Source organism: Martes martes, assembly GCF_963455335.1.
Source record: "Martes martes genome assembly, chromosome: 6".
Taxonomy (NCBI): Eukaryota; Metazoa; Chordata; class Mammalia; order Carnivora; family Mustelidae; genus Martes; species Martes martes.
The window spans coordinates 15136439-15149678 of NC_137893.1; the positions used below are offsets into that span (position 1 = coordinate 15136439).

Consider the following 13240-nt stretch of genomic DNA (forward strand, 5'->3'; position numbering starts at 1 on the left):
CAGAACAGAGACAACTATGAAAACATCCAGGAAATTCTGGTCCAGTGCTGACTCAATAGTGGTAAGAACACACACACACACACAGAAACACACACACCAGTTAGACTGTCCCACTGACATCATCAGCCTTGGAAAAATAATAAGAATTCCGCATAAGTCTGAAATTCTCATTATTGACAAACACAAGTTGACCATGAATTTAGCTGCCTGTAGGCCCAGCGTGTTCCTGGGCTTCCTCATAGAACTGCTAACACTCCGCCCTGAGCTGGTCAGATTGTGCCTGGAGGACCATGGACAGTTCCCAGCTGGAGATGTGAAGAGGGACGTTGTCAAAAGGGAATGGGTTCAGCATCACATGCTAGCATTAAACCTGTAATACAAATATTTATGTAACTGTTTTATTTAAAATGTTGTTTTAATTTATTTTGAATGTATAGAATGAATTTAAAAGCAAAGCACAGAAGGCTTAATTATGGTTATAGAACAGAATGTAAATATTACAAACCTTGACAATGTAAATACAATAATAAAACTGGGAAGTAGAAAAAAAAACTGGGAAGTAGAGAGAGGGAAGTAAAAATTAAAAAGCATTAAATTCTTCTACATTGTGGCAAAAAGTCTAAAAATATGATCTCACGTTGGTGAATCAGGAATAGAAATGTATTCCTTTAAAGTCTCAATGGTAAGTACCAGACGCTAAAACAGGAATGCCCTGTGAGGCTAGAAGTAGAAGGAGAGAAGGCTTTAAATTTTACTTCGGAGTCTTATGAACAGATATTATTTTAGTGCTTATTTTCATTTGAAATCTTCATCCAGAGGCCAGGACTCTCCCAGCCTCACAGATGATATGAAAGAAGGCTCAACGTTTGAGAGATACAGGCTGTTTAGCCAAAAGAAAAGACATCGAAATCCATGATAAGTGTCTTCAAATGCTTTAAGGTTAGCCATAAGAAAGAGATTTCAGTATATTCTATGAAGTTTCATTAAGATAGAACCGGGATGAGGATGTAAATTTTGGGGATTCTGATCCTGACGTGCTATAATGAAAAACTGTCAAAAAAATTAGAACTATACAGAGAGGGCCTGGGTGGTGCAGTCGGTTGAGTGGCTGAATCTTGATTTGGGCTCAGGTCATGATGTCACGGTTGTGGGATCAAGGCCTGCATCTGGGCTCCTCACTCAACACTCAAGACCTGCCTGACTCCAAAATCTCCTTGGGATTCTCTCTCCCTCTCCCTCTGCCCTACCACCTGTATTCTTTCCCTCTGTCTCTCTAATAAAGCTTTTTTTTTTTTTTTAAGAATTTTACAGAGAATATGGATCTCCTTGTTCGGTACTGAGTTCCCTGTCTCTCGAAGAGTTCAAGTGAAGGCTGGAAAACTAGCTATAGAGTGACATTTTAAAGATGATTCTGGGGGCGCCTGGGTGGCTCAGTGGGTTAAGCCTCTGCCTTCAGCTCAGGTCATGACCTCAGGGTCCTGGGATCGAGCCCCGCATGGGGCTCTCTGCTCAGCAGGGAGACTGCTTCCCCTCTCTCTCTGCCTGCCTCTCTGCCTACTTGTGATCTCTGTCAAATAAATAAATAAATAAAATCTTAAAAAAAAAAAAAAGGAAATAAAGGTGATTCTGATTCCACATAGAGGGTTACACGATCTAGAGTCTAAAAGGCCGTAAGATCACTTCCAACATCATGATTCTAAGATTGTAAAGAGATCTTCAGTTTCTTTAGTAGTTTATTCTAGTAAGTCCTCACTTCCAGGAACTTATTTCCATATGCCTATACCCTGAAAATAATTTTGTTTCTTTGGATCCCTGGGTAAATATAAATAACTAGGAAAAGGAAATAAAAACACAGAGCATCAATTAAGTGATGGGCATGTCCTGAGTACTTCGTGTATATTATGTCATCCAGTCCTAAGAATAATTTTAAGAGATGGATCCTTAAATTATTTTTCTATTTTACAGACAAGAAACTGAGGTTCCAAGAGGTAAGGCCATATACCTCAGATCACATAGTCAAATGACTCTGGAGTCCAGATAAAAACCTGAGAGCCTAGCCTCTTAACCACTCTACTCCCTGAGAACTGTCCCATGCCAGTCTCTCTTCCGTCCACTACTTCATGCTAACAAACCAGAAGAGCAGAAGAGACATCCTTCCAAACCACACCTGCCTGACTCCAAAACCAATATTCTTTCTTAGCTTTGACTCTAGCTACCAGAATTAAAGGAAATGTCAACAGCATGAAGGAAAAGAAGCTGTTTGAAATCCCTTAAGTAAGTTTAGGTTCTGATCTGATCTGAACTCGTATAGCCTATAGGAAATGCGTGTGTGGCTTATGGAGGGTAAGTGCCTACTCTTTTGAACCCTGGATTATTTCAAAATAACAGAAAGAAAAAGTGCCAATCTTTGAGAGTTGTTAAAACATACTTCAATATTAACTACTCGAGCTTTTCAAATAATATATTTTCCTTACATATAATAAATCACCTGGTTTTTTATTGCGGAAATTTTCATAAAGTAAAAGTCATAAAGTAAATAGAGTAATTAAGAAAAAGAGAAAAGCTGAGTTTTGTAAAAACAGCACCCCAGCCTGCAAATATTACTACTTCCGCAGTCATTCTGGGCTTCACTAATAAAGTAAGTTTCCTACCTCAAAAACAGAGCTTTAGAAAGCATTATGAAGACACTTCCTGAGGCCATTAATGTGTCAGTAAAAACCGCTTGACAGTATTTTTCAGTAGTAAATCTTTGGAGTCATAATCCTATGAATAAGCACTTTATTAAAGACCTCAAGTTTTTTATTGCACTTTTTTTTTTACAATTTTTATTATTTTGGCAGGAACTACATCCTAAAATGAATGTGTTTCCAAGCCTGAACAACACTGCACCATTTACAAGTAAAAATACATATGAGAAATAAGTTGGTTTTTTCAAAATGTGCTCTTATAGCACATTTTTATTTCCTACTGCTCATCTTCAGAAATGCATCCTTTTTTTTTTTTTATCTGATAGAGACACAGCAAGAGAGGGAACACAAGCAGGGGGAGTGGAAGAGGGAGAAGCAGGCTTCCCACCAAGCAGGGAGCCTGACGTGGGGCTCAATCCCAGGACCCTGGGATCATGACCTGAGCCGAAGGCAGACACTTAATGACTGAGCCACCCAGGTGCCCCCAGAAGTGCATTCTTATAAGTAAGTATTAACTTCTGCCTAATTTTCAAGGCTTGCTATTTTAATCATTACTATTTGTAATCGAATTCAAGTTATTCATTCACTGAGGAAATTTGCATAGCTACTTACTGCTGTTGTCTCACTGACAAATGACTTGGCATCAGACAGATATATAGGATATAGCTGTGACCACACATGGAAAGGGATTACTGATGATAGCAAAATGATGTCATGAGCAGGGTTCAAATCCGAGCTTTGCCACTTAAGAGCTATGTGAACTTGAGCAGAGTACACTTAGCACAATGACTGTGCTAATAGTAAGTGATCGATAAATGGTGACTGTTATAGAAATGGTTACTAATAGGATTCATGTAAAAAATCTGAGAGCCTGAAACTTCACTCAGAAGGCTCACTGGTAGGTAAAACATTAAAAGCATAATTCTGAAATACTTTTATGTATATGGTAAGATGAAGCCAAAGAATAGATATTATGATTAAGATTCAAAAGATACTAATATAAAACACAAAGATAATAAGAAAACTCTATCACTTTTAATTAAACATACCACGAAGGGTTTATTACTAAAAATGTATTTCTAGCACAATCCACCAAAAGAAACGAAAGCCCAATAGCAATGAGCACACCGAGAGCCTAAATCTTGGTTGTAAGCACCATTCTCCAGGAAAAGGCACCAACAATCCCTACAGAACAGGTCAATTTCAGTTCTGTGTCTGAAAATTCTAAGTGATCCTCATATGTCATGTCTTCTGTCAGAAAAAGCAAGGAAGTTTTAAATGACCAGAGGCAGGTTATAAGGTCACAGAGACCATCCCAGAGGGGCTGCTGCTGGGCCAATATAGTGAATTTGGAGCACCAAGAAAAAAAAAAAAAAGTAATTGATTGTAACACAGTGAGTAAATATAAATTCATGTGTCCACAGAACTGAAAAGAAAAAAAAAAATCTTTTCTTTACAGAATGCCAGCTAATAGGCAGAAGGAATGGTAAAATTTGAATATTACCCCCCCCATGATGTAAATTAATCCAGACAAGAATCAGTGATGATAATACCACTCAGTAAAGTCAATGGGGAACAGAAATAAACCCGCCAATTATCAGGAATAATCTGCCCAGGGATACCTCACTTAACTGAAGAAGAAAAAAAAAAGTCCCTTTACGCTAAAGAGATAGGCAAACTTAGTGTCAGCAACAAGGAACAAACCAGTATAACGTGCCTATAATATGACATCTACAACTTAAACTCTGAAATGTCCTCGCCAAAAACATTGAACCTGAATCCAGTCCAGTCATTATCTGATTTTGAACTACATCTCCTTTACCACTTAATTGTCTCCTATGTATTTTGTTAACGGATTGCACTGTCTCGCTTTCACTTTTGGAAATTCAGCATTATTATTAATCCCATAATTAGTTTCTTTGTCACAAGAATATAAAAATATAGTTGAAAAATTATATAGCATGAAAAAACATATAGGATTAATTGACATGCTCAAACACGGCTTTGGGTAATTTGAAAAGATCAATTAAAGGTCTAGTATTAAGGCACTTCCCTTTGACAATCTCTTTTTTATTTTTCTAAGATTTTATTTACTTGTTTGACAGAGGGAGAGAGCACAAGCAGGGGGAGTGGGAGAAGGAGAAGCAGACTCCCCACTGAGCAGGTAGCCCAACGTGGGGCTTGATCCCAAAACCCTGGGATCATGACCTGAGCCAAAGGTAGATGCTTAACCGACTGAGCCACCCAGGTGCCCCATGACAGTCTCTTCTAAGTAACACCCACCTCCTTCGACCTTGCAAGTATATATATTCTAGGGTTTTGTCTTACTGATACATTCTCAAGCATGACAAATAATATCAGATTATTCATAGCAGCCTTGCTTATAGCAGTGTGTGGTATATTACCATTTTGTATTTAAATGAAAGGAAAAATATAATGCAGAGCATGTTGCCATTTGTATTAATATTTAATTTTAAAAAGAGTAAGTATACACATCATAGAACATTTCTAGAAAGGTATAAAAAAATAACTGTTAACAGAGGTTGCCTCTGAGAAGAACAACTGTGTGGCTGGCAGGAGGGGTGGGGGTGGGGAAGATTTTCACCATATACTCTTTTTTTTCACCATATACCTTTATGTCTATTTGGAATTTTGTATCTGGTGGATGCATTACCTATTTGTTCAAAAAAGGTTAACGTTTGAGTTTTCAAAATCCTTAGAGGCTAACTAAAGGAGAACATAGTTCTCTACAGACTCTACCTTTAAATATGGTGTGTGTGTGTGTGTGTGTGTGTGTGTGTGTGTGTGTGTTTCCTAATTAGGAAAAAGCTATGTACCCAACGGCCTGTTCGGGTCACCGAGTCCCATGCTGCCCCCAGCCCTCCTGCTGACAGCAGCGTTTGGAAGCTGTGGTCGGTCATGCCAGTGTGCTCACCCACATCTGGCTGTCAATTTCCACTTCATAAACATGATCGCAGATGCACATACACACTTCACATACTGTACCTGGTTCAGCTTGTCTCTTTCCTCGGTGCAGGAGGCAGCTTTTTTCTGCTCTCTGTTTACTTCAGAAACCAACCTCATGATGGTTTCTCTGCTAGCTTTTGCTTCCATCTCATGGACATTTACAGTCTCTTCAAGAGTAACAATCTGTCCTTTCACCAATGCGTTTTCCTCGCACAGCTCTCTAAGCTGAAGAGAAAGCAGTTACAGCTAGCTGATAAAAATTAACAATTTCATACGGCTTCCTGTAAGCAACTCTGATCTACGTACCCCGCTGACTGCATGATCACACGAAACCCGGGAAAGCACTATCCCTCCATCCACTCAAAAGAACACATTTTCAAAAGCAGCCTCTAAACTCTGTTGTTACGGGCAGACCCAGTGATCAAATTAAAATTAATCAAAAGATAGCTTCAGGGCAGCGCTACTGAGAGCCTTGCCAAATGCTTCCCGACAGAGCAGGCACCAGCAAGCCCCTGGCTTAAATAATCGAGGAAAGGTGATGTTCCACAGAGATTACAGCAGGGGAGGGAGCAAAGGACTTCTATTCTGCCCACGTCTGCTGGCGCCAATGGCATGCGAGGCACTAAGGGGGGGGGGGGCACAGAGAAGAAAGCAGGACTTTCTTTTTAAAAAGAAAATCCTCCTAATTAATATAAGCATAGAAAAACCCCGAATAACATGCTCAAACAGTGGCTATCATTAGGATTAGCAGAGCTTTTCACTCTCTATGTTGTGCATTTAGGCTGTCAGCAGAAAGCATGAATAAGATTTATAAGATTTACAAGGAGGGAAAATGAAATCAGACAGGCTCCTTGGCCTGGGGAACCAGCCCTGCAGACAGCTCAGGCTGGAAGGCCACGAGGACGCCTACAGGAAGAGCTGAGACCCCACGTTACAGAGTCAGTATCTGCGTTACGATGCTCTGGGGAAGCGACATATCTTTCAGCCTCAGCACCTGGCCAACATGGCATCCGGCTCCCAACTCAGGGCCGTTCCCACGCTCCTGAACACTTTTCTGCATATGTGTATGCTCAGTCCCCACCTCAGAATGTAAGCTTTCAAAAGGCCCCATCTCAGAATGTAAGCTGGTGTAGCCACTCTGGAAAAGAGTGTGGAGATTCCTCAACAAGTTGAAAATAGAGCTGCCCTACGACCTAGCCATTACACTACTGGGGATCTACCCCAAAGACACAAATGTAGCTATCCGAAGGGTCACCCGCACTCCAATGTTTATAGCAGCAATGTCCACAGTAGGCAAACTATGGAAAGAGCCCAGATGTCCATCAACAGCTGAATGGATGAAGAAAGGGTGTGTGTGTACACAATGGAATACTATGCAGCCTTCAAAAAATGGAATCTCGCCATTTGCAACAACAAGTATGGAACTGGAGGGTATTATGCTAAGGGAAATAAGCCAATCAGAGAAAAGTAAGTATCATACAATCTCACTCATATGTGGAATTTAAGAAACAAACCAGAGGATTGTAGGGGAGGGAGGGAAAAATAAAACAAGACAAAATCAGAGAGGGAGACAAACCACAGGAGACTCTTAATCAGAGGAAACAAGCAGGGTTGCTGGAGGGAGGGGGGTGGGGGTTGGTGTAACTGGGTGATGGACATTAAGGAGAGCACATGATATAATAAGCTCTGAGTGTTAGATAAAACTGATGAATCACTGAACTCTACCTCTGAAACTAATATATTATATGTTAATTAATTGAACTTAAATTTTGAAAAATAATTTTAAAAAAGTAAAAAGTTCCTACCTCAGAGGGGCACTCCTCAGCCAGTCCACGTCAACTAGCCTGCCACACCTCTAACCTGCCTCACTCTCTATCCCCACATCCTCGTTGGTGTTTCTTCCCCTTCACTACGTGAGATAATATTGGATATTTGTTTATTTCCTCATTATCTTTATCTCACAATAACAAAATTTCTAGAAGAGCAGATTCAGTCTTATCTTATTCACTGCGGCACCACCAGCTCCCAGAACTGTGTCTAGCATATAGTAGTCACTCACTAAATCTCTGTGAAATGGATGAATGTCCGGTAAGTCCTGAGGAACACCTCCTTGGTTTCTTGGGAGAGCGGCGGGTGCACATGTGGTTGGGAGAGCTGTGAAAGGGAGGAAGTGGTTTTGAAAGGAGTGGTTTTGTTCCACTTCCCAGGGGACCACCTAGTGAGTGTTGATCAAGACAGCAGCCTTTCTCCTCCCGACCAGTGATTTTTTTTTTTTTAATTTGAGATGCTAACGCTCTAGAATCCTAGCATCTGTTTTAAAATACAGTTTCTTTTGTTATTCAGGTATGGGGAAGTGAACAGATCTGGAGAGAGCTGCCGCTGCAAAACAATTTGTTACTCACAGTTGTTAAGAAGAAGGGGCACGCTGTGCCACATGAGGCCACGAAGGGAAGCACCAGGTCAGTCAGGAGACGAGGACAGCAAAGGAAAACAGAGGTAAGAATCTTTGTCATGGTTTCCACAGGATGAGGTGACCGAGGCGAGATAAGCAGGCTTGGGACTGGCTAGTTAGAGTAATCTGAGGCATGTAAGGGCTGTGTGGTACCTAGCCTTGTGGTGATCCGGGAAGGTAGACAGTGGCCCAGAGCCTGACAGAAAAAATGACCGGGGTGTGGGAGCGACGGATTTGCATGTGAAAGCCATGCTCCCCACAGGGTCATTTAGGAGAAACTGGCTAACCCTCTGAGTCAGTCTCTCCTGGGTCAGCAAGACCCCAAATGTCAAAGCATTCAAAATACAGAAGACAATAAGGCATAATTAATACAGTATCAACTTCCAGATTAGCACCTGGAGCTCATCTCTGATGAGGGGAAGGAAGGGTGTCATGAAAGAAGAAGGTTCTCCATTCTCTTTTCTTTGCCCCATCATTTGGCTTTAAAAACAATCTCCCAAACTACACTGCCCCGTGGACTTTGACAGACAGGCTGCTGGTCCACGTGTGCAACAGGGAAGTGAAGGAGAAGCATCTAGAACCCTCGGGACTATCAGGCCTGAGCTATCAGAACCTGTCAGTGAAGTGGAATGCTTCATGAAGTTAACTGAAACGATTTTCCACCTTGTAGGAAGTACAGCTGAGAAGCTTACTAATAAGATTCTGAGATGTGGCTTTAAAAATGGCTGCATGGATTAATGAAAGAAATTGAAGAAGACACAAATAAATGGAAAGAGATTCTGTGCCCATGGATTGGGAGAGTTAATATTGTCAAAATGTCCACATAAGTCAAAGCAATCTATAGATTCGACGCAATCCTATCAAAATCCCAATGGCATTTTTCAGAGACATAGACCAATGATAATGTTTGGACGGAATCACAAAAGAGCCTCAATAAACAACACAATCTTGGGAAAGAAGAACAAAACTGGAGGGATCATGTTGCCTGATTCCAAATGATATTACAGAGCTATAGTCATCAAAACAGTATGGTAACAACATAAAAACAGACACATACGTCCACAGAATGGAACAGAGAGATCAGAAATAATAAACCCACACATATAAATAATAAACCCACACATATACATGGTCAATTAATTTACAACAAAGGAAACACAATATACAATACAGAAAGGATAATCTCTTCAATAAGTGATACTGAGAAAACTGGGCAGCCATAAGCAAAAGAATTAAATTAGACTATTATCTTATAGCACACACAAAAATGAACACAACATGGATTAAAGACTTGACTATAGGACCTAAAACCATAAAATTCCTGTAAGAAAATATAGACATCAGCAACATTTTTTTTTTTTTTGGACCTGACTCCAAAAGCAAAGCCAACAAAAGCAAAATAAAATAAAATAAAATAAAAAATAACAAGTGATACTCTACCAAACTGAAAAGCTTCTGCATGGCCAAGAAACCCAGCAAAAAGATGAAAAGGTAACACACTGAATGGGAAGAAAATATTTGCAAATCATGTACCTGATAAGGGGTTAATAAATAAAGAACTCGTGTAAGGAAAAAATCCAATCAAAAAAAGTGGGCAGGGGCGCCTGGGTGGCTCAGTCAGTTAAGGTTCTGCCTTTGGCTTGGGTCATGATCTCAGGGTCCTGGGATCGAGTTCTGCATCAAGCTCCCTGCTCAGCAGAGAGTCTGCCTCTCCCTCTCCATCTGCCTCTTCCCCCTGCTTGCGTGCATGCACACACTTGCTCTCTCCTTCTCTCTCTAATAAATAAAATCTTTAAAAAAAAAAAAATGGGCGGAGGACTGAACAGCAATCTTTCCAAAGATGACATACAAATGGCAAACAGACACATGAAAAGATGTTCAACATCATTCATCATCCAGGAAACACAAATCAAAACCACATGAACTTTCAGTTTACGTCTGTCAGAATGGCTAATATCAAAAAGTTACAAAGTAACTATTGGAGAGGATATGGAGAAAGAGGAATCCTTGCGCACTGTGGGTGGGAATGTAAACTGGTACATCCAAAGTAGAAAACAGTATGGAGGCTCCTCAAAACATTAAAAATATAATTACCATATGATCCAACAATTTCACTTCTGAGCATTTATCCCAAGAAAATAAAAACACTATTTAGAAAAGATATATGCGAGGCACCTGGGTGACTCAGTCCATTAAACATCCAACTCTTGATTTCCGCTTAGGTCATGATCAGGGTCGTGAGATGAAGTCCCGCATCGGGCTCCATGCTCAGTGTGGAGTCTACTTGTCCCTCTCCCTCTGCTTCTCCCCCCCCCCACTCGTGCTCCCTCTCTCTCTCAAATGAATAAATAAAAGAAAAGATGTATGCACCCATATGTTCACTACAGCATTATTTACAATAACCAAGCTATGCAAACAACCTAAGGGTCCATCAATAGATGAAAAAATATATATAAATTTATAAATACAGATATATATTCATGTATATATGCAAAATTATATACATATGTGTGTGTGTGTGTGTGTGTGTGTGTGTGTGTGTGTAAACCTTGAATACTACTCAGTCATATAAAAGACTGAAATGGGGCACCCGGGTAGCTCAGTCAGTTAAGCATCTGACTCTTGATTTTGGCTCAGATCATGATCTCAGGGTCAGGAGATGGAGCCCCACATTTGCCTCCATGCTGGACATGGAACCTGCTTAAGATTCTCTTTCTCCCTCTCCCTCTGTCCTCCCCCCCAAAACAGAAAGAGAGAGAGAATGAATCTTTGCCATTTGTGACAACAGTGGTGGACTGGGAGAGTATGATGCTAAATGAAGTCAGTCTACGCTTTCATTTATATGTGGAATCTAAAAAACAGATGAGCCAAAACAAACAAACAAAAAAAGCACATGAATATGGAGAACAGAGTGGTTGTTGCCCGTGGGGAGGAGGGTGGGGGCTACAGACTTCCAGCTGGGAAATGAACAGGTGATGGAGGTGTGGTGTGCAGCATGGTGACTACGACCCTAGGACACATTTGTAAGCTGCCAGGAAAGTACATCTTGAAAGTGTTCCTCTCAAGAGAAAAAATAATAAATTTTTTATAGCTCTTCATGGTGACAGATGGTGACCAGACTTACTATGGGAATCATCTCACAGTGTATACCAGGTCAAATCATCATGCTATACCCCTGAAACTATTATAATGTTGCATGTCACTTACCCTTTTAATAAATTTTAATTTTAAGGAAAAAGATTGGCTGCAAGGAGATCTGTCAGGAAGCAAGGATACGAAAGGTGTGAAATGAGCAAAGATATGGTGAGAGCTCCAACACCGTCAGGTGCCCTAATGAATCACTATGTGCTGAGTGAATTATTCACTGAATATAACTAATTTCCACCTTACTGGCAACCTTACTATTATTTGATTTCAGTGGAAAATTAAAAAGTACTTTAGAACTAATCTTAACCTTAGACTCAGTAAGTATCCCAAAAATGACACAGCTGGTTTGGGTGTGGGTTTCGTGTGTGTGTGCATCTGTCTGTAACTAAAACAAAAAACTCCCTAAAACACATTGTTAAGATGAATGATTAGTTGTATTTGGCAACCTAAATATATTTAAGACAAAACAATTCATCTTTTCTGGAGAGCAATTAATCCCAAATAATGTTAGAAAGGACTTTGGAATTGAGCTCAGAGAGGTGATAAGGTTTGTCCCAGATCACAGAGGCAAGCAATGCTATATTTGGGCTACTGTCCCATTCTCCTGCCACCCCCGGACTCAATCACAGCAATTCCATTCACGGCACATGTCAGAATGACGGCTACATTTGTCGTCTTTTTCATGTGCATTCACCTTTAGAATTAAATCTTCATCTGATGCCTTTTCATTCTTCTTCTCTGGATCTAAGAAGTCACCAAGTTGAGCTAGAAATTCCTCATGTTTCTTGCAATTCCTCGAGGCTTGATTCTTAGTCTCCTCATTTTCCTTTAAACACTTTCTACAGGGCAAACAACACATAAGTCAAGTTATAACACCACAGAAGAGATCATTCATCAAACAAAGTTCAGAACTTAAGTTCTCTGATCCAATCACCACTTTCATCACAACACAGTTTCCCGGACACAGAACGCATCATCGCCATTCGAGCCGTGTAAGGGCTGCCTGTCAAAGCCAGGTACCTACACTTGGCAGAAATGTACAAAAATCTTCATGGCATCTTAGATCTTGTAACAGCAAAGGAGACAGAGTCTCTGCCTCTTGTCCTGGACCATTTAGGATCTGCAGAAGTGGCAGGAAATCTCTAGATCACAATGGATGTATGTAGTCATGGGTCTCTGTTGAGTCCTCATGAGGAAGTAGGACAGTGCTGCTATGTTTCTTCTAGTATATCATCCCTTGCTTTATTTTCAGACGTTATGCAGTGATCTATAAGTGTTACTTAGGGCATACCCCGGGTCATGGCCAAGCATAACTATAATAAAAAATATATCAGCAGCAGGGGATGTTCAAAGAGAGAAATGTTCAATCACCAGCAAAGACCGTTACCAGTTTTCATACATCCAGAGTGTTTTAAGAGTATTGAAATGGGCCAGTCAAGGAAAATCAGTTGATTATGCTCTGCTATGAATATTTCATTTCAAATCTCAAATAGGTTTGCTGAAATAGCACGGTCTATTCCTAATGCTTTAAATGTTACAGACTAAGAGATCATCAAAAAATAGACATACTTTAAAGGCAAATTAGAATCATTTCAGTAATTTGGTATCAATTTTTCAGTACCCAAGATAATAAACATGATTATTGCTTTCCCTTTTTACCATGTTCAGTGTTTCCTGCAAATTCTTTCACTCTATTCAAAGATTAACAAAGCATGTAATTGCATACATTCAAAAGCATATCATATTTCTGTTTAGAAAAATGTATAACAATAAAAGACCAACATCAATACATCTCTAAGTTCTTATTTTCAGCATATGAAAGGTAAAATGTATTCAGTCTCTCTGGCTCATGAAGAGCACAGTTAATGCTATGATGTGGATGGACTGATTTATGTGCATGATTCCACCCAGTCGGTCCAAGACTTCAGTCTTGCTTCTCCATCCCAAGTGTGTCTGAACTACTCCCACTTCTATGTGCATTTCACTT

At 40.1% G+C, this 13240-nt stretch overlaps 1 protein-coding gene across 1 annotated transcript in view; it reads right to left on the reverse strand.

Moving 5' to 3' along the window:
• Positions 1 to 13240, reverse strand: part of CCDC170 (coiled-coil domain containing 170) — a 98819-nt gene that overhangs the window by 36974 nt on the left and 48605 nt on the right. The window contains exons 6-7 of the mRNA XM_080805727.1: positions 11948 to 12092; positions 5694 to 5879 (exon numbers count right to left, since the gene is read on the reverse strand). Of these exons, the coding sequence (XP_080661853.1) occupies positions 5694 to 5879; positions 11948 to 12092 (331 nt within the window). The remainder of the gene's footprint in view (positions 1 to 5693; positions 5880 to 11947; positions 12093 to 13240) is intronic.